Source organism: Semicossyphus pulcher, unplaced genomic scaffold, assembly GCF_022749685.1.
Source record: "Semicossyphus pulcher isolate SPU_LCO1_2020_fin unplaced genomic scaffold, fSemPul1.0.p SCAF_19, whole genome shotgun sequence".
NCBI classification, from domain to species: domain Eukaryota; kingdom Metazoa; phylum Chordata; class Actinopteri; order Labriformes; family Labridae; genus Semicossyphus; species Semicossyphus pulcher.
The window spans coordinates 7,107,294-7,133,746 of NW_027211692.1; the positions used below are offsets into that span (position 1 = coordinate 7,107,294).

Consider the following 26,453-nt stretch of genomic DNA (forward strand, 5'->3'; position numbering starts at 1 on the left):
CAGAATGTCTTAAGAAAAATAAAAATGTCAAAAATAGACACAAGTAGAAATCGATCAAAATAGCAATAGTTATTGCATCGTCATAACCAATCTGAAGTAACAGCAACGGTACAGGCCACGTTGTAGTCCCTGATGTTGGTGTCTTTAAACTGTTGTGGAGCTAGAGGCAGTTAAGTGAACACAGAGAGTCTGTAGATCTGAGGACCATAACAGGCACATGTCTTGGCAGCAATTCAACAATATAGTGAAAGACAGGTTCATGAAAGGATTTATAGACTAGCTGAAGATTTTAAAATCTATACAATGAGTGACTGTGTGTTACTGTGAATACTTTGCAATACAAGTCATTCTCTAAACTGCCTTCACATCACAACCTCAGAGACTGACTTATCTGACTGACTGAGGTATCACTAGGTCAGCAAAATTAAGTTGCTCTTACGTATGGCTTGGTGATATACTGGAAGAAAAATCAGTTGCCAAAGCTTATGACTGAAAGCCAGGCAGAATTTGGAAGATTTTCAACAGACCGTATTAGCTGAAAATCAGTTGAACTATATCCATGATATATGGATACATTTAGGCTATGTTCAGACTGTAGGCAAATGTGGTCCAAATCCGATTTTTGTTCTCATATGTGACTCAGGTCTGGTTTTTTTTCATGACAGTGTGAACAGCACAAAAACAGCACATAAACTTGGAAGACGGCTCCGACTCCGTGTCCACACACACCTCCGTACTGAAGTAGTAGCCATTGTTCCACAAAAAGGCATAATTAAAAAACATCAATTTATACATGAAACCGTAAACGCTGACTTCCATGGCAGCCATGTTTGTTTACATACTACAGTGTGCTGTGCTGTAGTCTTTGTTACTGTTCTTTTGCACATGCAGGTCAGTTCAGGACTGTGACCAGTTCACACTGCAAACTGATATTGGCCACATTTAAAAAAAAAAAAAAAAAACCTCTCTGGGTCAGTATTTCAAAGAGCAAGCCAATGCTTCGGTTTGAAGTTAGGTAGTTATAGAAAATTACACTATCCAAAGCATGAAGATGAATCAAGAATCCAGAGATGCCTCTAAAATTTACAACAAGAATCTTTTTTCTTGTAGTAAATTTTAGAGGCATCTCCTTTTGGCTTCATCATTGACATGCATATACAGTATACTGTATAACGTGTGCAGGAGCAACAACATTTAACCAGACCAGATGAAGCCTTTGCCTGGTGACACTGATGATTTGCTACCAAACTCGATGCTCATGTAGCGAGGCTTTTGATGCTCCTTACTCATGGCTGCAGAGAAATTTATTAGAGCCCTTACCAGGCAATGAAGCTACAGAATTTTTACTTTCATTTGATAATCTTTTGTTTGATACATAACCTAAATTACCTGCTTTACCCCGTGTGCACAAGGAATGGGAAAGCATAATTGAGCATTATTAACAGAGATGGACTTGCAGAGTCTTAGCAGTTCCCCATTAGTCTACATGTGGTAAAGCCGGCAGAGAGGCTGGGGGAGAGTTCAGGGCACACAAGGAGCTTTACTCTGGGATTTGTCTGTCAGACCCCATTATTCTCCTGAACCCTAAAAAGTTCCTGTTGCGCCGTCTTCTGTCTGAAATTTACAGGGGTACGGTGGCATGGGTGAGCAGGACGGGGCGCTGAGAATGGAGGGAGGAGATATGAGCGTCTCCTGCTAAATGTTGTGGCTAATCCGTGTGGATTAACCCTGGCTGACCTGATTTACACCCAACACACCCACCGAGCCAAGCACTTTACTCAGCACTGCTGCTCCCATCTGCTTTAGGAGCCCTTCTGTGCTACTGGGCACTGCTGTCGGGGTAACTTGAACCTATACAATATACTGTGATCAAATGAATTAAGCTTTTGATCTTTTGGTTTTTCAAAGTTTGGCGTTATTGGCTCGCTTTTACTGCAGAGAAGTTTATAACATTAAATTATACAGGTGTTGTGTTAGTATAAAATCTCCTCACAACATATCGAGGGAATCAATACAGAAAATTTACCATTACAACAGTTTAGTTTAATGAACAGAAGTAATGGATATTTCTTTTAAAAAAACCAACCAACCACGAGAGCAGAGCCAGCACTGAAAATCACAAACTAATAACGCTCTTATTTGTTGCCTAATTATTGTGAGGATAACAAACATACATCACAGGAACGTTTATCTGACATCCATCCAGTCAATTACATAGTTAGGCCAAACCTTGGATAGTGTGGTTCATTATTTAAACGCAGCCTCAGTAATAATTCCAACATAGCACTGACACTATGACTGGGTTTCTGCCCTGTGGGAGCTGTTTCATTTTTATGTGTTTTTAGGGCAACAAAATTACTCCCATTAAACACAAATTTAGTGGTGAATAAATTGCCTTCTCTGCCTTTTCAATCACCCTGTCCAATATAAGCGCCTTGGAGGCATATTGGCAGTCAATATTAATATACTCAGTTCCACTGAATCGGTCACAAAGGGGGAAGGGGAGACTGGTAATGTAATCAATGTCAGCTTTTTTTTTTTTTTTTTACCTGAAAGCAGCTCAAAGGTCAGAAGAAATAATATAAAAGCACACAAAAAGGTCTAAGACTGCAGCCCTTTAAATCCACATTATATTAGTAATAATAGTTATTCTCTGGGTATTTGTATGCAACCTCAGCGCGACAGACTGACTGTCTTGCTCATTATGAAGCTTACCGTCATATGCATGTGTGGGCACATGTCTGAAGCTCTAAGTCAAAATTAAATGGGGCCAGGGTTTTTTTTTCTTCCTAAAAATTTAATGGCAGTCCACATCAGTGTTAGCACAATTGAATAGACTGAAAGAGAAGTTTATTGAGATCTGCATAGATTTATGGGGTGATAATAGCCCTGCATGTGACGTCTTGGCCCAGCTGGATCGGGGTGCAAGCCACAAGACGTCTCGCACTCTGTAAAACCGCGGCGAGAGTAACTAATGCAGGTTAGAGCTATGAAAGAGTCTGAAAGATCCAGGTAATCAATGTGACAGAGGGAGAAGAGGAAAGAAAAGACAGCCGCAGGTCATACTAAAGAGTGAAAGAAAGGAATAAGTAAACAAATCACAAAACAGGTATCAGACCCAAAGATCAAAACAGGTTATTAAATGTTGTTCTTGCCGATTTTAATATCATGGAATCAGAACAAGATGGAAAACAAATTTAGTCATGTTATTATGGGCAAGAGTATGTGATATGAGCCATATAGTTGTGCTTACCAGGATATTACAGGCTTATATTATATTTTTGTTTCTTAATTTTGGGTATATTAAAAGAGTACAGACTCCATTCTGCTGCCAACTTCTTAACCTTTTCCTGACATTAACTTAACTTTTGCTGATGAAGCACCAGGTCACAGGAAAGGAATCCAAAGATTAACGGACAAGTTATTTCCTATTCTTCTTTTACTTGGCACTACATAAATAAGCCAAAATGTTCTCACTGTGTTCCAAAGTTACTCAGCTGTGTAAGCTGACATATAATAACCTTATGTCATTTGTAATTATAATAAGAGTGTTTTTATTGGTTTCTAGAAACGTGTAGTGTAATTAAACTGACTGTCTGGCAAAACTTATCTACATGAATGACTGAATTAGTTTAACTGATAATCTTGAATATTTTAATTTAAATAAATGTCAGTTAAGTCAGTATCTAGTCTCAGTACCCGTCTCTGCAAGTGTTGCGAGCAAACAGTAATCTACTATGGCTGAACAAACAAAGAAAAGATCGATGACTACAGATACAACTTCAAAGATAAGTGAAAATCCAAAGAAAAAGAAACAAACTCGACGCTCAGATGAAGGCAAACAGTCTAAAAAGGAAAGCGACCGTCAGCCAGGAAAATCAAGAGTTACAACCGGAGCCAACCATGGACATCACACGTGCGACACTGTCTGGATATCTGGGAAGTTTGCTCCCGCAATTACCGTTTATCGCCATAGAGAACGAAACTGAGATCTTCCAGATTACCTCAATCTTTGACACACGTTGTTGTAATCTTAAAGGGAATTTGTACTATATTATTCACCAAAAAAATCTAAGATATATAAAAATAATGTAAAATACAGTTAAGCTAAATAAAATGGCTAACTGGCTTTTCATTTCCATACCATTGATGTAAAAAATAAGGAAAGTGTGCGCAGACATACACAGCTGGTTGAAGGAAAAAGCTTGAATAAATGGAAACGGAGGGAAAGCAGAAGAACTATTTGTATTGTATGGTGTATATTATAAAAACCCACCTGCAATTACAATTAAGTACCACTAGTAGCTCCTACACTGTTGGTCTTTGGCAGTTCGAGCATGAAATAAACTAAAGTTACTCCCAGGTTAGTCTAACCCTGTACATCTCCACATCGATTGTTTGGGCATAAAATGTACAAGAAACAGGGTTTATTCTGTTTGGAAAAACGTAATTCTTGTTAAGATAACCTGAATTTAAAATGGACATAATCTGCTTAAGATCTACTTTTGTTTTTCCTTAAAAAAATGTTTGTGTGAGTAGCTGTTCACCTGTTCACTGAGAAATAAAAACAATTGTAATAAGACAGCATGAGCACTCCAGCAGTCCCTTAGAAGCTTTTTAGTTGTCATAATCCCAGCTGTTGATAAGCACGAGTCAGCTTTGCTCACCTTTATTTTACCAAGAGTGTGCTGCACTCCAAAGATGCAGGATATAAACATGACCGTTGGTGAATAAGTGTGCAGAGAGTGCCTCCATTCGTTTGGTTATATCTAAGATGGCTCCCAAAGAGACGCATATTGCATTTTATATTTCAAAATAAATTACATTAAAGTATGTTGCTATGGTGCTCTGTCAGGAGAAGTCCTAGTTGTTTTTGCTTGCCTCGTCAGAGGCAGGGCTGCATGCAGCTCCAGTCTAATGCAATCAAATTGCTCAAACTCAAGATAAAGCAGATGTGCTCCAAAACAGCCTGACTAGAGTGGAAGTGAGGGTGAAGAAGGCTCCATAATGGAAAGAAGAGCACGGAGAGTTTTTTTTTTTTACAGCAGCCAAGCTCCTTCTTTGTTACTTAGAGTTTGTCTCTTAGAGATTCTCGGCTTTCACCGAGTGCATTAGCAGAAGCTTCAGGAAGGAGTCAAATCAAATCATGTTTACAGGGTCAAAAATGGACAGTATCAGGGTTATTCTAGTAATTCTAAGAAAGGGGAAATGAAGGAGAACACTTTAAAGAGCAGCTCCAGTCATGTTTTAAGACATAAAATGCTCTGCTTGAAATAATAAATTGTGTCTGATATGTTTTTTTCTGCAAAATATGTTTAATTACCTTGTAAAAATCCTCCCAAGGCATCTCCTCTTTCTGCCTCATTAAGAATTCCTGAATCTGCATAGGCCCCGCCCCCTATGCAAATGTCCAACCACCACTCCGTCACAATAACAACTACGTCTCTGCCATCGTTTAGTGGTAGCTTCAAATGTAGTAATAAGTAGTAGTAACGTTAACGTTAGTAGTCAGTAGTGAGTTTGCAAAAATGACGATGACAGTTACAGCTGGCTCGCACATGGCTGAAGTGGTTGCCATAGGTTGCACATAATGATATGCATAGCGTCACCCTGTCCATTAACAGGATTGGCTCCTTAGGTTTGTGACGTCTCAAACCTGCCAATCTGAAAACGTGTTGTTCAGCCTGTCCTTGGTACACTGCAGTTTAAAAGCAGACAGGCCCAGCCATGGAGATGACTGCTGATGTTGTCCCTGATATGTCCTGTAGCACATGAAAAACAACACATGGAGATGTTAACAAGGTTAAAAACACTGGAGGGGGTCTTTAAATTTATTTGGGCTGAGAAATAACCTTGAGCGACTTTTGGTGTTGCTTATCTCTTGAAATCATATTTTACACAGTATGCACGCAAACTTTACTCAACAGATGAAGAAACCGTGTTACACCACATCTGCTTCTTTCACCTTCTTATGCAATTATATGAATTTACATCACATCATTTAACAGCTATGAGGAAGATTAGCTTCCGCCTATCTATCATCCACTTGTCAATTCATCACAAAATAATCATTAGAATCTAATGAAACACTTCACTGCACGGATGTATCTGACATCCAAATATGCAGAACTCTGGCCCCGAGGCAAAGCAACGCAGTGCTCAATAGCACTTTTCACAGCTGACTGAATGCCCAACCAGCAGGTAATTGTAGGTGTGTGCTGTACTTTGGGAGGATTTTATTTGACAGATCAGCACTGAGCTCCAGAAGTTCAAACAATGCTGTCAATCAACTGGCAGTCACCTGTAATTGACAAACAGGTCTCAGGTATGACTCCGAGCTGTGGGAAAGAAAGCCTACAGAATTGGGCAATGCCAGCGTGAGATACTCTGAGAATATTTTAGGAGTATTAATGATGCTTCAGTAAACATAATTGGGTTGCAATTACAATTTATGGTTATCAAGTGTATTAACCTGCGAGTAATAACATGACAAAATGCTACAGCTCAGTGAGCACTGGAGTGACAGGTGATATTACATGAGGAGATTTGATATTTTTCAACCGCAGGAAAAAAAATAAACGTACAAATTAAAACAGGAAATGAATCAAATAGCTAACCACAACGACTACTTTTTTGGAACAGACAGATATGTGTATCAAGACACCACATGTTAAAACTGCCAATAACTGAGAACTGACTTGGAATGCTTGTTTGGACTTGTACTCTACTTAGACTTCTGTTTGTTTCTATTCAATTCAATCTGCCTTATCCAAGCAAAGTTCTTCTGCAAGTGTTTGTTTGATATCGGTTAAAGGAGCTACTGTTAAAGGAGCAATCCGCCCCTTCTCTGTAATCGATAGAAGCAATAATATTTGAATTTGGCGCCATAGCTGTGGAGAGAGTTGTCCAAACAGCTTGTGGTTTCGCCCATTCTACATTCCTACAACACCCAGCATGCATTGCGCCCCTCCCTCTGAAAGGAACAGCCAAGCAAGAGATGCTGGAGTGAAATACTACCGTTTAGCTGCAGGCAATGACTCAGAGCAGTACAGAACCCGAAATAGGATGAGAATATATCGGTGGATCGTCTAAAAAATCTTCAGGTCTGCAGTCTACATTTCAAACCTGACGATTTTGAACGAGACATGACATCAGAGGTGGGCGTCCTAGATTAAGGAAGTGTTGTTTAGCAAGCTCCCTGGCCTCCGCCAGATGACAGAGTTTTGATGAGTTTTACTGAGTCTGGTGGAGGTTTTCCGGGGGCCCATTGGAGAAGCGGATAGCGTCCTCCAAAGGCACAGAGCGAAAATGCATTTTTTCCTACCATAATGGCATTAGCTCCCCATAATAGCATGATAGGACTGAGGATGAAAATTGCAGAACTGGCCCTTTAAATGACCTTAAAAAAGGGGTTTTGTAGAGTTAAACATGTTTATTTTCCAAAAGAATTGGTACCGAAAGATGGTTATTGTATAAAACCATTGAAATGATCTTACTGTACACACAGCCTGTGTGGTACACAACCAAAGCCACTGGACATACACCTCAGAGAGACACTCACAGTCCTAATATACAATGAACACGTCTCTAGAGACGATGCGGCTACCTCTGATCCATAATTGAACAAAAGGGCAGGCCGAGCACAGAAGAGAAGTGCGGGGGCCTCTGTCCCTCGCTGCTACGCTAGCTGTGAACTTTTGGAGGTAAGAGCCCCGGGGTTCCAAGGACAACTGTCAGGAGACACGGGCTGTGAACTCATGCTAATGAAGGCAGCTCAGCCCTGTAAACAGCATGAGAGGATGTCACTGGAATACATTACAATACATAACTGTCTCCCCAGGGCAGGACGAGTGCACATGGCTCAGCCACGATCACCCCCACCCCCACCCAAATACACACATCCTGTGGCTCTCTCAGCCCACCTGGACGCCCCACAGGCCGGAGCCGCCAAAAGCACACAAGTGCTGCAATGATGCTGGAAAGGAACAAAACTGAGCTGTTTGTCCAAAAAGTTCTGTTTCACTGAAATAAGAAGTTCTTCAGAGCAGAAGGAGATCCCCCTTTATAATGTGTGCATGACACGTGTTGTTTAATACTAACTACCTTCTTAACCCTTCCAAAGTTCTCCTCTTCCACTAACAAAAAACTGCCCACATGCCTTGAAAAGCAGAAAAATTGAGACAACCTGCTGAGAACTGAGATGAGCAAAATGAGGCTCTTAGTCAGAACATTGGCGCTTTGAGGAAAACAAGAGGGAATGAGGGAGCAATAAAGAGAGCAAGAGAGAGAGAGCTCAGACAGGAATGCAACTGTTTTCAGGTCACTGAGCTGCAGTTTGCATGTGCTAGAGAACGAGAGAGACAGAAAGAGGAGGGGGGTGGTAAACAAGTAAACCAGGGCACAGTTTGTGGTAGAGTGATCTACTGCCTTTCCCTCTTCAGTCAAAATCAGAGCGAACATAACTTTGAACTTTATCTCCCAGGGTTGAGGGGCATTAGTGTCATTGTTTCTGAGCTCTTGTGATTTGGCAGCGTTAGCAGGATCGTGCTACTGCACAGCTGGATGCATTTTTGAACCGCCATATTTAGAAAGGCTTTCACTGCTACACCCTGATAATGACCTGCTGTTATTACTTTATCAACCTGAAAGTCAAATCAAAGCCGAAACTTACAAAATGGTGATGTATTAAAAAGATTACAATTATAATGTATATAAACAGCCTTTATGAATACATAATACACTATGTGATTAGCAGTCTCGATGTCATGCTGAAGTGCATGGCCAAAACGCCTCGGTACCTTTGAGAGATCTCTGAAGTTCCCTGGCAAGGTCAGGTCCAGTTCCTCTGAGTCGTAGTTGGTGAGGACCCAGGGAAAGACCGGGTACTGGTTCAGGTCATTGTATGTCCTCCCTAGACACACAAAGTAGACAGAAATCTGTGAGTGATGAAGGGTTGGACGGGAACAGAGAGGTTGAAAGCGGGGCAGGGTACACTCGAGGCTTCAGTTACTTTAGGGGATCAGCATGCAACATTCCAACAAGCCCCCAATCTCAGAGCCCTCAATCAGACGCACTTCCTGTCTCATACGGAGTCTGGAAGGGAAACGCATACACTTATGGCATGCTCTCTTTGCTATGAGATACATTTTTCTGTGTTACAGAGGAGTCTGTCTTTATGTTTATAGAGAGCATGAGTATATCTCAGCAGTAAGGAGTTGATGTAATTGGAGGGATATAGATTATTCCCAGGGCCATGACTTCAAACGCCTGAAATGCCACTGAAAGTCTGATGCACTGATTGGCCAGATGTAAATTCCCTCTATGCTCCGGCAGTGGGAATTTGGTTTTAGATGGCAAAATGTGTCAAAGGAAATTCATGGGAAAGCCCAGAGCATGTACCATGTTGTTATTAATGCTCGGCTTTTCTTTTGAAGATGACACTGATACAGCTGCGAGGTCAGGTGGTGGACAGTCATAATCCAGGATTGGGACAGGGCTGCTGTGGACAGTTTTGTTGGAATTTTTACAACTGGTAATAAATCATGGTAAAAATGTAAGGCTCAAAGCAAATCAAACATTTTATTCACCCACTCAGCACTGGAGAGGTCGTAGCAGTACCAAGAAACAATACAGAGAGAGAAATGAGTCTAACTACCAGAGCTCCAACACCAGAAACATGTGGGCTGGACTAAAAACTATCGCCTAGATGATATGTGCATCTATCCCAGACGAATTGAATACCTTCTATATGTACACTTTGAGATCAACTTCAAGACAGAATAGGTGCACACGACCCAGTACCCCAGCCAACTGCTAATAACCAGGGCAGATGTTTATGGATCCTTTAAAGGGATCAATCCAGGCAAGGTTCAAGGACCTGATGGGATCCCTGGACAAGCTCACAAGGTGTTTGAATCTCCAGCTTGTAAACCTCTCACTATGACCAAAAAGACCAAAGTCCAATAGCACTGACTTCCATCATCCTGAAGAGCTTCGTAAGATCAGTCCTCACCTCCCCGCTCCCCGACTCACTGGAACCACTTCATTTTACAAACAGACCAAACAGAAACAGAAACAACTGATGACGCCACGTTGTTGCACCTCCATGCTGCCCTTTTCCACCATGATTAGGGGAGAACATACTGTATGTTAAAATCACTGACTACAATCCACCATTCATTATTTGTTACAGGCTCGTCTTTGAGCACCGTCTATTGTGACTGCATCCTGAATTTACTGACAGGCAGGCACCGGACGGTATGAGTAGGTAGCACTTCATCCTTCCCTGATTCTCAACACCAGCAGCCCTAAGGGCTTCATACAGAGCACTCTGTAGTCAACCAGAGCTTCTACCTTATCTTTAAGTTTGCTGACTATATCAATAGGATAGTTTGGGTTTTTCGAAGTGGGGTTGTATGAGGTACTTATCAATAGTAAGTGTACAACATATAGTAAATAACAGCACGACCCTTTTAAGTCGGCTGGACTTCCTACTTGGAAGCTAAGCAATGTACCACTGCAGACGGAGCCACAAGTACCACATACATTAGCCTATTAAAATAGTCCTACATATAAACAAACATTTCCGTTTAAGTGTACGCTGTATTTTTTTTTTTGTCACCCCTTCACCTTGGTGTCAGACAGCCCTTTCCTTCGGCACTACGTCTTACTCTGCCCTGTATACCTACGCATGCAGCGCACGGTATAAGATCAGCTGTTTGGGTAAGAAGAGACAACAAATAAAGAAGAGAATACAATATTATGGAAACGAGGAAATTACATTCACGGTGGCTCATCGACCTGATCAGCAGTGATGACAAGATGGCCGACAAAGAGGAGGTCAGAGCTTTGACCTCATGCTGCCAGGACACATTCTGCATAGAACTTATTGTGGAGTAGAGGAGGCAACGTGGTAAACAGCATGCCCCCTTCTCCGTCCATGGGACTACAGTGGAGTAAAAGCAGCTTTAGGTTCCTTTGGCTTCCCATCAGCAAGGACCTGATCTGAACTCACCTGACCAACACCATCACAAGGACAACAAGATAATGGCTCCTCTATCCTTCTAGGCTACCAAGGCTCAAAATCCACTCCAGGATACTTTGCAGCTTCAACAGGAGCACCATGGAGGGGGTCATGACTGGCTGCATGATTGCTTGGTATGGAGGAAGTTCAATGGGTTCATGAAAGACCCCGGTCACCAGAGTCGCATATTGTTCTGCCTGCTGCTGTCGAGCAGAAGGTACCACAGCTTCAGGTCCCAAACCATCAGGCTCAAGGACAGCCTCATCCCTCAAGCCATAAGACTGTTGAGCTCTTGAGCTCTGAAGCTCATTACCATGTCACTGTCACTGTACTGTATATAGTGTCAACATATGGTCACCTTCTACTGTATTATATTATTTTCTGATCTTCTATTCCTACATTTTACAGATTCCCTGCATGTTTTATCCCTGCATGCATAAGTGTTTTTCTTTGTTTTATACTTTACATACTCTATTCTATACTCCTGCAAAGCCACTCCTGCATATGTTTGTGGTCAAAGAGTTACTTTTACATGATAAAATACAGTTTATAAAGAGGATTTAATAATGACATTGTCTACTTTACATTGACATCTCTAGCTAGCTGTTTAAATAAATCTAAATGAAAGCTTTTGCATTGGTATTCAATGTTATTAAGTACAATTAAATAAGATTGTTCAATAGAAATACCATATTATCTGCTAGTGCCAGAGGTTTTAATGATTAGCTACAAAATTGTATCAGCCTACACCCATCCAGCGGCATGTCTCTTCTCACTCTTGTACTGCGGCAGGTTGGCATCAGATATTCTAAATCTGGCTGAGCGAGCCATAATGTATGACAGGCTAGTCAATGGGAAGGCTTCTGCAGAGTGTTCAGGGTCTGGAGAAGCTAGAGAGCATAATTATCCAGGTTAATGCCATATATTGAAACAGAAGCAGCAGACCGAGTGTGGAAGAAGAGTCGGGGGTGTTGGTGTGGTTAAACCTACTGCTTCTGAGGCCTGAGTTGGGATGGCAGGATGTTAATAACAGTGGAATAGTGTTTAATTAGAAGACCACTTCCCGTTCGCACCTCTTCCCAGCACTTCACCCCCCGCCTGTCTGCCGCCCCACACTATTCTGACATCCCTGTCAGTGCAGGTCATTACCGAGGATTTTTAATGAATTTTGGGCATGTTTTTCTGTCTGCCTTACATCTAATTAGCTGACAATAATGTATCGAACTCAAGCACGAGCTAAATATAAATATGCATGAATATGCAGCGAGAGAGAGGATGACACCTCTCAGAGCAGAGTAGCGTGCAGTCGCTCTTGCCTTCCCTGTTAGTTGCAGTTCAGATCAGAGAGTCGACAACAGAACCTCTCAACTCCACAGACACAAACGTGTACGCTTTCACAGAGCTCGGCGCTAATTATCTGGCAAAATCTGCTGTGCCGGCTCTTTGCTTCTAACAGAACACACACATGAACAGAGAAGTCTACCATGTTGAGCACCGCTTAAGGTTACCAAGGATTCTTAAATAAATATGACATACCTGAGGCCACTTATAGCATGTTTCCAGCACCACTGACACATAAAGTTTATTAATCATGATAGCCAAACTTAAAGTCATAAGACTCTAATGGTGAGGCAGTTCAGACAGATAATATATTAAAACTTTACACTTCCACTAGTTGTATATTTTGCCTGGATAAGAAAGAAAACAGATCAGAATATATTAAACTGATGGCTATGAAAAAGAGAATATATAATGTCTATCCCTGCAGTTATTTCCAAATTAAAAGCATGGAGTTTCACTTAAGAATGCTGTACCTGCGATAGTGTTCAGAAACATGAGGTACTCAAAGTTGGAGATCTCTCTCCTCTGCCAGCGCTGGGTCATGTTGGAGGATTTGAAAAGCTGTCGTGGGGTGGCCATGGATATGCGCCTGGAAAAAACAATCATACACAAGAAAGGAAAACATAAGGTGGGTGTTAGTTTAATTTATTTAAAGAGTTACACTCTTAAAACTTTAAAGTTGTAATCTTGAAGATCTCAGTTTTGTTCTCTTTGGTGGCACCTATGGTGATAAACGGTGATTGCAAGAGCACACCGATATCCAGACAGTGTCGCATGTGTGACGTCCGCAGTTGTGAGTCTTGATTTTCCTCGCTGACGGTCGCTTTCCTTTTAGACTGTTTGCTTCATCTGAGCATCGAGTTTGTTTCTTTTTCTTTGGATTTTCTCTTATTTTTGAAGTTGTATCTGTAGTCATCGACCTTTTCTTTGTTTGTTCAGCCATAGTAGATTACTGTTTACTCGCAACACTTGCAGAGAGCGGAAAAGCAGCCGCTTAGCTCCGCCTACCCTCTCTGGCAGACCAACCACTGCTGGCTGATGGATAATGCTGACCTTACCTCATTCGGCGATAGATAGTGACTTAACAGACATTTATCTAAATGAAAATCTTTGAGATTATTACTTTAAAAGCAAAAAGCATAGTTATGTTTTGCTTTAGTTCAAATGACTGGCTACACCACAGAACATTAAAGAATCCCATTGGAGAAATTTTCTTCTGATTAGATTGATAGTGGGTATTGGATAAGAAGATCTATGTCAAACATAAAATCTTTAAACTATCATCCTGAGATTAAGACATATCTCGAAAATAAAATATGAAGCTGAAGTGAAAGAATATATGTGGCTTTCAATGCACTTACAGTCAGACTATTTTAATTCCAGTAGACTAAATTAAAGCTAGCTGCAAATTAAGAGCCATATAGGAAAGGTGCTTGATTTGTAAGTGTATAAACAGTCCTGTTAGCACTTAGAGAGTCTAAAGGGAATCAGTGGTTTGCTCTGTGGTCAGTGGCCTGGCTGCAGCCCTGCTGTATAGAGTCTTCTGTCAGGGAATTAGGCCAGTTCAGTCAGGGTCAGTGCACATCCACTGCAATGACTGCACCAATGAGATTTCAAATGACTCTGCTGCAGGCCTGGCTGCACAGAGGCTACAACACACAACATAGTGGAGGAAGCCTCGGCCATGAAGGAGAGACACATTATAAGACTGTTTTAATAGTGGTGAGTTTGTTATCTGTTAGCAGAGGTGACCCACCTTGCTTGTGGAAGACCATAGCTGGTGCCCACTCCCACTCGTGGAAGACTGTAGACCACTTTCTTCACTGTGGCCTGGTCGGGGAAGTTGAACATGACCGATGCTGTGAAACAGTGAGAGATTAGTGACGGAGAACTGGTAGGCATGGATTTCAAATGCTGTAATTGGCCCTCCCTCTTACTTCTGTTGGCCATAAAGACCTCCATCGCTGTGTTCTGCAGGAGGTAGCGTCTGGAGAATACTGCCCGAATCTCACTGAACATCCACTTCCCATGTAATCCCTCAGTGTAGACTAAGACCTAAAAAAGGGCAGAAAAAGAAGAGAAAATGTCCTCAGGATATAATCGCTGTGGAAAACGACCTCAGTAACATTTTACTAAACAGAGTTCAAGTTTCTTTACTGTTTAACTTTTAAAAAACTTGGCAGCTGTTGTTCTTTTTCTTGTTCCTGTCTGAGTTATGGGAACAACAACAATGTTGATATTAGACATTGAATAGTTATCAAGTGCTTGTTTCTCATATTGTCTTCTGAAAACTATGCTACAAAAAATTCCTCAAATGAATAAATTTTATTCAAAGGGGGGGAAAATTAGACTAGAACCAACTTATCTTTCTGCTCTGGACAGATCCTCTTTGTGTTTCACAGGTTTATAGTAAGTCTAAAAAAGTCCCTTGTGTGAGGCAAGTAGTCAAAAAACGACCCCGGGGTCAGTGGCACATAAATAATCAATAAAAACCATCATGCCAGGGTGATGAGTAACCAGACAAAGGATCATTAGCGTACAGCCAGGTCCACACAGAAAACCAAGACAGTTGTTCTGACAGGTGAGAATGGTCTCACACACCTTTCCCCCCCTCCTTCCATCTCACTTCCCTCTGACTGAACAATTTTGTCCAACAGTATGAGCTGGGGAGCAAACTCATCAACTCCCCAGGTCATAATCACACATATGTTAAGTTCAGAGAGAGTGAGAGAACAGAGATATAACAGGGCAGTAAGGGGTGAGGCCCTACAGTACAGTGTGTGTGGGGGGGGTGTCTGTATGTGTATGCGGGGGTGATGGAGGTGGAGTAGGCAGGGAGAGAGGGAGAGAAGTCAGAGTGAGATGTTCAGCTGGGTTAGGTCTGATGCTAATGCTCATTTAAAATAGTGACAGGCTGGAAGAGTGCAGCGCGAGCTGGGCTGCCTTAATTTCTCCCTGGAATAGCTCATGCCCGACCTCCGTGCCACATCCAAAATCTCTGGAGCTCAATTAAAATTGGATTAGGTGGAGATGCTGGATGTGCAGCACAGCATCTCTGGTGCTCTCCTCCCAGTAATGCCCCTGCCTGACACCTCTGCAACCCCCAACTCAAACAGTTGTCATAGAGACAGCAGGGCCCAGAGGAGGCAGCGTGCTGACTGGAGGGGGAGAGGAGAGGAAGGGAGGTGAGATGGAGGGACGGCTGCGAGGCTGCGGGCGGACTGTTGAGGGCCAGCAGCAGCTCACTAGGAGGCAGGGTAGCTTTCATCCCCCCTCCCGCTCTGCAGCCAGATGTTCTGGAAGTAGTCTTCAGAGTGCAATGCTGAAAGGCAACTCATGCAGATATGCATCATGGGAAGGCTACAACAGCTTACTCCATCACGGCGATAGCATGCTGTAATTTGAATACATATTAAGTTATCGAGATGTCTTGAGATTTCAAATGGTTTCTCTTTTTTCAACAAAGACTCTATTCATTCTATAATTACTATTTTATTTTAACAGTCCAATAAACTCGCTTCCTGAATTCTCCATGTTATATGATCTAAAACTTTGACTAACAACTCATCAAGTATTAAAAAACACAAGTTTATCAAACACGCTCTAATTTAGGCTGTTAAGAATTTAAATAATGTCTATAAAGCAGCTCTAATGTGGTTGTATTTAACTTAGAATAAAATCATATTTTAGCACTGGCTGGTTCTTGTTGCCCAGCTAGAGTGAACAGTTTGTTGCCATGACAAAGTACAGGCCAAAGGGCTAGCTGTCAACAAAAGAGAGGCTAAAGAGGAGAAAAAAAGAGCTGATTTCAAAGAGCCCAGATCAAAAAATTTGTCATAACAACAAAGCTTTGGTCTAAACCAACACGCAGGGGCCCCTGTAGACTTGGAGATTTGACAAAGCCCAGCCCTCATTTTTGGAGGCCCAGCTGTAAAAAATGCCATTTAATGAACCTGTCTGCTGAAGCTGTCCCCTGCCTGTCAGAGGTGTCAGCCAGTGACAAGCGCTGGGGACCGCCGCCTCCAGTCACAGACAGGCCTGCCAGCTGGAGACTTCGGCCCCAATCTAATCACGCCACCAGGAAGGGACCGGCGCTCTGCTCTTGGTCTGTCACGCTCAGGGCTGGGGGAGCAGCGAGGGGACGGGTGGAGGGGTCTGGTATGGCCGACAAGCACAGCCTTTTGTTTCCACACAGGTCCCTCCACGCAGGCTCATTAGGAGCCACAGGCGCATGCGCTGCTTTGCCAGCTGCAGGGAGGTGCATCTCTACAGCATAATAGCTGTAATGCAATTTAACGTCTCTCTTCTTGCCTTCCTTTATTCCCCTTCTCTTCTCTCCGTGGTTTGACAGAGGGCAGGCTGCAGTCTGCCTGTAGATCATCACAGGTGGAAAATAGAAAAATATTGTGACAGATGAGATGAGGAGAGGCACAGGTGACGCCGGTGTTTAGGCTGAAACTCATATATAATAATGTGCAGATGCTCAAATGGAGCACATCATACTTAAAAGCGAGGGGAAGCCACTTCATGCACGGAAATAGATTCTAATCACATCTGACTTCCCAATAGCTTTAACCCCACATTGGCTGAGACACTATGACAGAAGTTATTAATAAACCTAACGAAGCATTTCTCTAAAACCTGACGCAATTTCCTCCTATAGGAAATACAATCCCCCTCCACCGCATTTACAGCAAAACAGGAAAATAATATAATTCAGTGAGCCCTCCAAGCCGGCATGACTGATATATTTATATGAGCCTGTGGAGATCTCTGACAACCTGGTATCACAGCACCTCGGCTGCATTCTTCTAAGATTTGTCTAATAGGCTTCCACTATAAAGCCTCACAACTGCAAGGTCCCAGGCGGCCGGAGAGAACAGGGAAGTGGAAGAATAAGGGGAGGATACGAGCGGCAGTTTCATTTTGAGTGATATGACTACTCCCCCAGGAGCGAGTGGGATGGATTTCACACATGGCAATTTGGGGGATCAGCACACACTGCGTATACTGTATTCAATGGCTGACCCCGGGCAATACGGGCCAAATCTGTGAAGAGGTTGAGCAGTCGGAGAAGGCGAAGATGAAGTGTAAAACCTGGTAACAGGGAGAGCAGAGAGCAATGTTCGGCTAAGTGGGAGAGCATCGTCAGCCATAGGCAATGTGGTAGTGTGGCTGATGAAAAAATATATACATATATAAAAGTAAAGAAATAAAGGGTCTTTCACCCAATTTACATAAATATATACTTACTGCATTTCATGCATTAGCCATGTAGATATTTAGTTTTGGGTTTATTTCCAAAGTATCCAAGATGCCTAAGAAAATACGATACGATACGATACGATACGATACGATATGACAGACTTTATTGTCCCCTTGAGGAAATTGGTCTTGGACTCCAATGCTCACATCTCGCTCCCATTACTGTAGGATCAATAAATTAAAAACAATAGAAACCAACACAATCCACATGTAAACAAGAGAACATGCCTGTGAAAAGAGCACACACATGTATTGCATGTAACCCATGCTGCACAGATCCACATAAAAGAAAGTCAGAAATAAGAGAAAAAGATAAAAATATAGAATATAAGAATACAAATATAGGAACATCACGATGCTATTGCACAATCCACAATCGATATAACCTCAGGAAGCATTAGGAATTTTGATCGACGTGGGCACAAACACATTTTTAAAACGGTTTAGTTTGCACCTGGGGACTCAAAAGTTCATATTCAGAGTGAAGCAGGTGAGACGGGTCAGACAGAACTCTCTGGGCCTGCCTGAGAAGAGACTGCTCGTATATCGACATAACACTGTTAAAAGCAACATCTTGTTTCATAGTAAAACAGGAATTTTTCCTTAAAATAAATTTTGCAATTAGATTTTTTTTTACTTGAACAGGAAGAAATGGAGAACATATAACTCTTTGTAATTAAGTTAAACTGACCCTTTACATAAAATAAAGGAGGAACATACTATGACTCAGGTGCTGAAACTTTATAAAGCTGCAGTAACCATGATGTGCTCAAATCCTAACTTTTATTTCAGCTTAAATCCCTTTAAAATCCTGCACAGATTTATAACGTACGTAACGTCTGTGCATCAAAGTATGTTTCCCTTCTCACCCCCCTCTTAATGTGACAACTGTTATGAAGTGTAGAAATTCAAAACTGTAAAAGATTCCCACAGATTATAAAAAAAAAAAATCTGCATTCCTCTCGGTTCCCCTCTGTGAGACCCATATCTCAACTTCAATAAAGTCGCAGGCTCCTAATGCAGGTATTGGGGGAAAAACAAGACACAGATTTGCATAATCAGTGTCACTATACATTTGGGTGGTAGCTGGAGTGTGGCAAGATGACACAGCTTGGGTGCTCTGGCAAGACCAGTGGGATAAAGGAGATGAATATGCATTAAATATGCTGGCAGTTCACTGCCCCAAATGTCCAGCCAAGTTTGTCAATAACATTTATGTCAGGGATGGTATTTCACGCACATTAGCAGGCCCTGCAGCGCTGTCTTCAACACTGCCACGGTGGGACAGGTGGGAGGAGCCGTTCACGGGTGTGCAATCTCTTCTTAAAGAGTCGAGGCTCCTTAAATATTCTTTATCAGCCTATGTAAAAATATAAAGCCTGAAGAAATGTAATGAAAAAAAAATCGTAGTTACTTAGGACGATGGTTCCCTGCAGTGATGATAAACAAAGTTTGGCATAAAGCCGAACGATGCCTGCAGAAGGCTTCTGAGAGGTCGGAGAAACAACCACAAACAAAATGTATTTCCTTCTGATACCCATAGTGTTATTAATGTACAACTGGAGTAATGCACAACATGCAGTTAGCTTTAACTAAATAGCAAAATACAGAAGAATAAATAATAATGTTTAAACTACCTGAAAAGGGGAATCATATCTCGAGAGGATGTTTAAACTGATGTCAACACGAACTGGTCCTAGAAGTTTATTTATGTTTTATATGTTGTGAAAAATGCATTAAATCATTTTGCCTTTTAATAACCGACCACCTTCAGTTAGAGAATAAATTATTTTGTGTCTTTGTGGCCCCATTAGTTTTCTATAGCCGCTTTCCCACTGGTCACAAAACCTGCTAACACCCGCTAACACGTGGCGTTTTTACTTAGTGGGAAAGGTTACAATCGGCACTCAGACCCGGGTCACATGACTCTGCAGTAGACCCGGGTAATTATCGCCTCGGCTCCGATCGGCAATGACGGGAACACAAAACCCGGGTCGACACACTAATCTCCGCCCCCTTTCCGGGGTGATGCTGCTACCTGTATCCATCCAAGCAGTGCTCGAACATTGTTCGAAATTTGTCGGCGCTGAGTTTGATAAATAGACTAAATGAGTAACTGATGCAGTAAAGACCTAACCACCTCCGTGCTGCTTACCAAAGAGTATCATGTAAGTTCTTTATGCGTACTTTTGTTTGCTAACCCTGTTTCGGGCGTGTTTGTGATGTCAGACGGTGACGCACCAGAAAAGAGACCGAAAGGAGTACTTCACTGGCAATGGGAAAAGAGACAATCGGCATTTATTAGCAGGTATTATATTAGTCTTCCCGGGTCTGAAGAACCCGCATCAACACGTTCATTTTGGTGGTAAAGGGGTATTTTTGGGTGTTTTTTTACATTAAAGTACAGATTTAACAAACAAAAATGTTTAACATTTAAGCTAATGATTCAACTTTGTAGCACTGATGCTGATGGTGAATAAATAAGTAAAAAACATAAAGAACAAACATTTAACATAAGTATGAACATATTCCAGTGCTGACCCACCCACAGCCACTTCCACACACACACACATGAGCATACTTTGTGAGCACATCATCCAGATAAACAGCTTGAGGATGCCTTCACTAAGGAGCTTGAGAGAAGAGATGCAGTCATTTGGTATGGGGTCTTTTCAGCAAGCTTTTCCTAATGGGACTTTTTCAGCGACTTGTCAGCCTTAAGATGACTGAAATCTTCCTGGCCTGAGTACCAGCTTCCTCTGGCTGCCACCACGAGTGCCAAGCTGATCGCTTTAAATCCAACTTTTCTTATCCTTTTCTTTTTTTTTTTTAATGGTGGTGCGTGGGAGGGATAGGGGCTCAGAACAAGACAGAGAAGAAGAGAAAGAACGAGACAAGGATGGAGAGGCGGAGAGACAGAGGAGGAGAGGGACAGAAAGAGCAAGTGGTTAGACGAGAGGGCCTGATGAGCAATGAGCGCTTCACTCGTCCTCAATTAATCTTGTCTCTCTACCTTTGCTTTGGCGCTTCCCTCAGCACCAAGGTAATAACGACACCCTCATCCATTATCCTTTTATCCCTGTTATTCACTGGGAATTGCTTAATAATATGTTACAGATTTGTCCTCCTTCGTATAATTCTTTCTGTCATTCGCAGTATATCATTTGGAAAACACACAGCCCCCTTTCTGCCGGACGCTCTTTGAGGATTATCGTGGGTGACACCTTCGGGACGCAGCCAGAATCTGGAGCATCATTTTTTCAGGCATAAAGTGGAATTACCCTGACTTATCTGTCATTGCCAAAAGCACAACAAGCCATTCAGGGCCAAAGCAAAGGTGGAACAGGTTCTTATCGGCTCCTTTGAACGAGAGCGCTTGTAAATTTATGCTAATGAGGGCCTTTTGTCATCCAGGCTCACCCCTCGGGGCTGAACGGGGCTTGCAGGGGATGATAATCTGGCTGTTGAGTGCACTAGATAATTTGTACTTTATCCTCATGTAATTATATAGTTTAAATCTTTTCACCAATGCTAATCCTGCGACATGAGGAAGTGTCTTAACCGTGTCTGTGGCACTAGTTAGCGTGCATCTGACTCTCTCTCTCTCATAAATTCACGTAGGAGGAGAGCCTCGCTGATGTAATTACTCTGACTTTCTGTAGCCCGTGCAATGAATCCTCATATCATTTTGATCCACCTTAGCAGGCAGGCAGAAAGCCAAGCTAGCAGCCTGGGGGTATGGGAGACAACTCAGAGAAGGTGAAAACATTGTAGCTAAGCTGAAAGAGCCCTCCCCATTTTTGTCAAGGAGGAAAGATGGAGGAGACCTGGAAATGGTCTGAAAGGAGTGAGAGCAAGTGCAGGATAGGGTAGCTTTGCAGAGCTTTTTTAGGTCTCCTTGCTGTCCAATGGGACTCGAGGCCATCCTGTGTGCCTGCCAAAGCCGACAGCCCTTGACAAGCTGCTTGGCGTGCTGCAATTTGACTAATTACATTGGATTAGACCATATTAATGCAAGCTGTTTTCTCCAGGGTCACTGACCCACCCAGTGTGCCCCTTGCTAGTTTCCCTCTTTTTGATGCAAACAAAACATGCACAAAAAAGCGTGTAGACTTTCCTGTGTTAAATCAAAAACAATGGACACGTATCTTTATCCCTGACGTTATTTTTATAATGGGAGAGAATTTGTTACGAAGCATCGACAGAACAGAGAGCTTTGAAACACAGCCTGCGCTTTCCTGAGGCACATCATCGCAGGATTCTTTGATAACAACCAGAAAGCTTTTCCTGCTTCATCTTTCTGCAGAAAAAGAAAACAAAAATAAGACTTTTATGAATCTCACACAAGTTGCAGGGTCACATAATTGTTTTTTATACATGGAAATGGGGGTACGGGGGCCGAGAGGGGTCTCCACATTCTGAGAACAACAGTGCAAAATTTCATTTTAATGCTCCTTTTATCTTAGCAAAATATCAGGATGAAGCCTGAGTAATGAGGGGCTGTTTCTATGTGTGGTTTGGTCCCACAGTTGTTTTTCTGAGCAAATGCTGTGTTGAAATACATGATTAATATAAATAACAAAGCACACATCACTCGATCCGCTTCAAACATGAGTGGAATTACTCAGAAAACAAGAATGAATTCTTTTTTCTCGAAACTAGGAGGGAAGCTGATCCTCATTTGCATTTGCAAAACTTCAAAATGAAAGGGGGGAAATGAGCCATAGAATATGTGTGTTTTAATACAATTGCTCTCCCAATTGTACTAAATCAATTTGAGTACGACACAATGGAGAGGCAGCCTCACTGTTTGTATGTGCTCCTCTGCCTTGAACATGCTGTAATAATAGTCTTAAAGCAGGCGTTATACAGACAGAATACCAAAGAGGCTTACAGCCCTGGTTTCATGAAACATTTAGGCAAAAGTTCCAAGGGCTGAGGATGATGAAAGAAGGTAAGCTTGAAAATGGGCTTCTGGGATCCACAGCCCTTATTGTACAGAAGTCACATCAAATTAATACTGAGGGCCATTTGCAGCCTTTCTTCTCCTGAGCTTTTCAGAACGGATTAAGCTATGAAAACTCAGAAATTACTAAAGCACCTATTAGGCATTATGCTCACCCTTTCTCTTCCTTCCCTTTGAAAGTCATTGAATGAGCTTCACTTCAATTGCACTTCAATTCATGAGTTGTTTGCATACTTTAAAGAAGGGAAGTTTTATTACAGTGTTATGTAAAACCTATATTTCCACTTGCACTATGAGAAACACATCCCTGCAATTTGTAGATAAAAGAAAATATTGTCTTTTCCACATTTGTTGTCTTGTAACAGAATTATGCATCATATTTTGGATCTTTCGATTGATTTAAACTTTATTGTAGCTTAGTGTGACGATGCAGGCTGCAGTGTTCGTTGTTTCCACACTAAGGCTCTCTCAGGCTCTCCGCGCCCCTCTTTACTCTCTCAATGGCTCTTCAAAGAAGCGCAGGGAGTGCATGAATTGTAATTATGGCTCCTAACAGGATTCAAGAGCACCCAAACGATGGCACTTGAGAAACAGGTCGTGTGGAGTTAAACGGCTGTCAGACACTCAAAGCTCCCCAGCATGTGAACAAACCCACAAAGGCTGGACGTGTCCACCTCAAGGGCCCTCCTACCCACTCTCCCTCACATAGGGAGAGATTAAAGATCACCTAAGGCCCCTTTAAAGACCCATAACACTGCTTTTTTTACCCACATGCAACATTCAAGATGGGTAACAGCTTCCCAGGTAAGATGCACTTCAGAGGTGCATAATGTTGACTTGAATTAAGTGTTTGATAATAGAGGCAGAACTTAAGGCCAATTAGACAAAACCAGGGGAGCTTGTGAGGGGGGAAGAAAGGGCTTGAGAGCATCAGGTAATTGGTACCACCTGAGAAACCGATCTAACCACAGAGTCAGATTATCTCCCGACCTCGCCTTCAAAATAACGGAAAAGATCATCTGTGCTCCCCAGACAGTTTGAATGACTCACCGGGGCACAAGACCCCTCGGCACACATTAAAGAGACCAGCCTTCAGTCAGGCCCTCTCCAACCTCAGCCCCATCCTGCTCCCCAAAAGCAGCCAAAGAAAGCGACCTGCAGCGTGAAGTCCCTATGCATGACCCTTGTTAAACTCCTAATTGGATTGAGAACTGCAAAGAAAAAAAATTCAACATCGCTCATTCAGCGGAGATTTTCTTTGGCATTCCTTCCAGTAGTTTGCCTCTTCAACAATAACATTCAAAATCAAGTCACTGAAAACTTTTTCTCCCTTTTCAAAACACAACCACATTTTCCAAAAATGGGAGTATAGGCAGAACCTTTTTCACCTTCCCCTTTAAGGCAAAGCACTATTTGATTTTCACAGGGAGCAAGTGACAGGCTGAAACAAAGCCCGGCACTGGCCATTGTGTAGCCTTTCACTGTTGTAATGGTCTTAAAGTGGCTACAAGCAGGGCCCTATTCAGTGGTGACCAGGCTGCTCAGCTCTCCTCTCCATATCCAAGACAAACTGTGCACCAAGCGGGAACTCTGAGGTCAGCCGATGAGCGAATGAGGGACTGAGTTCACTCAGAAGCACAGTCTCAGACTATCAGTGCCTGAAGAAGTTCAGGACACATTTACACTGATTATAGAGAATAAATAGTGCCACAACAAAAACATCAATCAAGTTCATTATGGAAAATAACATAATGACAATAATTACAATAATATCTCATTATGAAGGAGAATGAGAGGCAGGGGAGAATTAATAGCAGACAGGTGTACAACACACCGCAATTATGGAACCTTAAATTAGTTCATTGCCTCGAGGCAAACAGAAGAGAAAGGGAAGGTTGTGAGTGAGGGAGCGTGTGTGTGTGTGTGTGTGTGTGTGTGGTGGGGGGCTGGTTTCAGGGCTGGGAGTAGGACTGATAGAGAGAGGCTCACTGACAAAAAAAGGAATTGCAAATAAGCAAACAAAAATGTCTTAAATGTGTAAATTAGGGAGAAAAATAAGAGGGAAAAGCAGCTTTTCCCTGCAGACTGGAGCCTTAGATGAGAAGGGAGCAGCGAAACGTGATCAAGGGGAGCCGTGGAGCGGTGCGGCAGGCGTCAAGATGAGCACTCAGCCAGCGAGTGGCAGCTTCTCCTTTTCCAGTCAATCATTCATTACAGAGCCAAGTGCGGTGGAGGAGTGCCTCCTCTTTTTGACCTATCATATTACTGCCTCTGTAAACTCCTAATCCTCCCTTCGTTAGATGGTGTCAACAGCCGACATGCTCTCACCCTGCTGCTGCACTCCCCGCTCAGACACCTCCCAAGCCCTGCCAAGACCACAGAACTGACACTCAAATAAAATCGTTTGAAATGTAACAAGGTAGAACCGCGCAACTTCATCCATCTGTTTTGGTGCTTGCATCAACCTTTTTTATCATTAGATAGAGATCCAGAAAATTCACTTAAAAATTAGTTAACTTTTTCTCTCTGTCTCGCTATCAACTCCAAGCCTCCAGTTCACAGTAAACAACACTCATAAAGTCTGACTTCAGCTCTTCAGCCTTTCATTGGCCGGCCGGAGCAGCCTGCTTCTTTTTGCCTTGGGGCTGTTCCCGAGCAGGTGAAAGCCTGGAGGCAGGAACCTGCACATCAGCACTTCTCCGTCCATCATGACTCTTTCATGGGGAGCCCTCTCCTGAGCTTCTCTTCCGACGCCCAGTCAGATGACTACTATAATGAGTCCAATAGATGAAAGCCCAGCAGGACAAAACAACATTTAGATACATCTCAGCACACGCACACACACACACACACACTGGGAGAAGCAGCAATCAGAGACTCTGGGACTGTGAATATTGTTATTCAGGGGAACAAAAATGAGGCTGTAGATTTATAGAAACTTTGATTTGGATTATTTTCTGGTGAAAATTTTGTGCTGATCACAAACAACAATCATAACATACCCAACTGTCCTTCACTCACATGCATCAGTGCACAAACGTCCCTCCACACACACAAACACATCCTAACAGTGTGCGGACGTGTTTACTGCCAATTTAATAGACAGATAGCAGACAGTAGATACTAAAGAAAATGACAACAGTGATAAGAGATGATTCCGAGTTACACTGAATGTGACACTGTCACAACAAAAAATATTACAGTCAAACCAGTGAAGGCCGGCAAAGGTCCTAATGACCCACAGCACACAGGCTTCTGTAGTCTGTGAGGATCTTAAAATATCTTTCCTTACTGGGAATATATATGTAAATCTGTGAGATAAACTTTGTCACGGTTGAGCCACACCTACCACATAACACGGTTTGAGGGCTGTTAATTACCGTATAAAATAAGCAATTGGCATCCTGCCCCATATGTTCCACTTTTCAGTGAGGAAGATGGAAATGAGGTGGGGTAGATTTGATTGTGACATGCTCTCCGTCTGTGCTCCACAATGTGTGGCTTTGCCAGTAACGGGCTAATATTCAGCACAGCTCAGCACCACCAGAACTAATGAAAGTAGACAAAATGTCTCTGCTGCCATCTTTGTCTAGCATCCGCTCAGGGTGAGCCTCCCCTCTTTCCCTCCTTTCCTTTTCACCTCCCCTCTCTCCCCTCGCTCTTGAAGGGAGGGTGACAGCGGCATAAAATGGTGGCGAGCAAATGTGCCTTCCATGTGGCAGCAGTGGTGGGGGTGACAGGGCAGGCTGAGGCCAGCGCTATCAGCACTGTGAGGCTGTTGCTTTGAACAACCTGGATGGTGGCCATGGAGGGCCGAGCTGATGAGCAGCAGTTACACACAAAAGTAGCTCAATATGA

The 26,453-nt window shown here is 42.6% G+C and overlaps 1 protein-coding gene across 4 annotated transcripts in view; it reads right to left on the reverse strand.

Annotated features, from left to right (window-relative positions):
• Positions 1 to 26,453, reverse strand: part of LOC138596689 (neurobeachin-like) — a 214,709-nt gene that overhangs the window by 26,707 nt on the left and 161,549 nt on the right. For all 4 annotated transcript variants that reach the window (XM_069667990.1, XM_069667989.1, XM_069667987.1 and 1 more), the window contains 4 exons: positions 14,302 to 14,419; positions 14,121 to 14,223; positions 12,838 to 12,953; positions 8,799 to 8,911 (listed from right to left, as the gene is read on the reverse strand). In XM_069667990.1, coding sequence (XP_069524091.1) covers positions 8,799 to 8,911; positions 12,838 to 12,953; positions 14,121 to 14,223; positions 14,302 to 14,419 — 450 coding nt within the window. The remainder of the gene's footprint in view (positions 1 to 8,798; positions 8,912 to 12,837; positions 12,954 to 14,120; positions 14,224 to 14,301; positions 14,420 to 26,453) is intronic.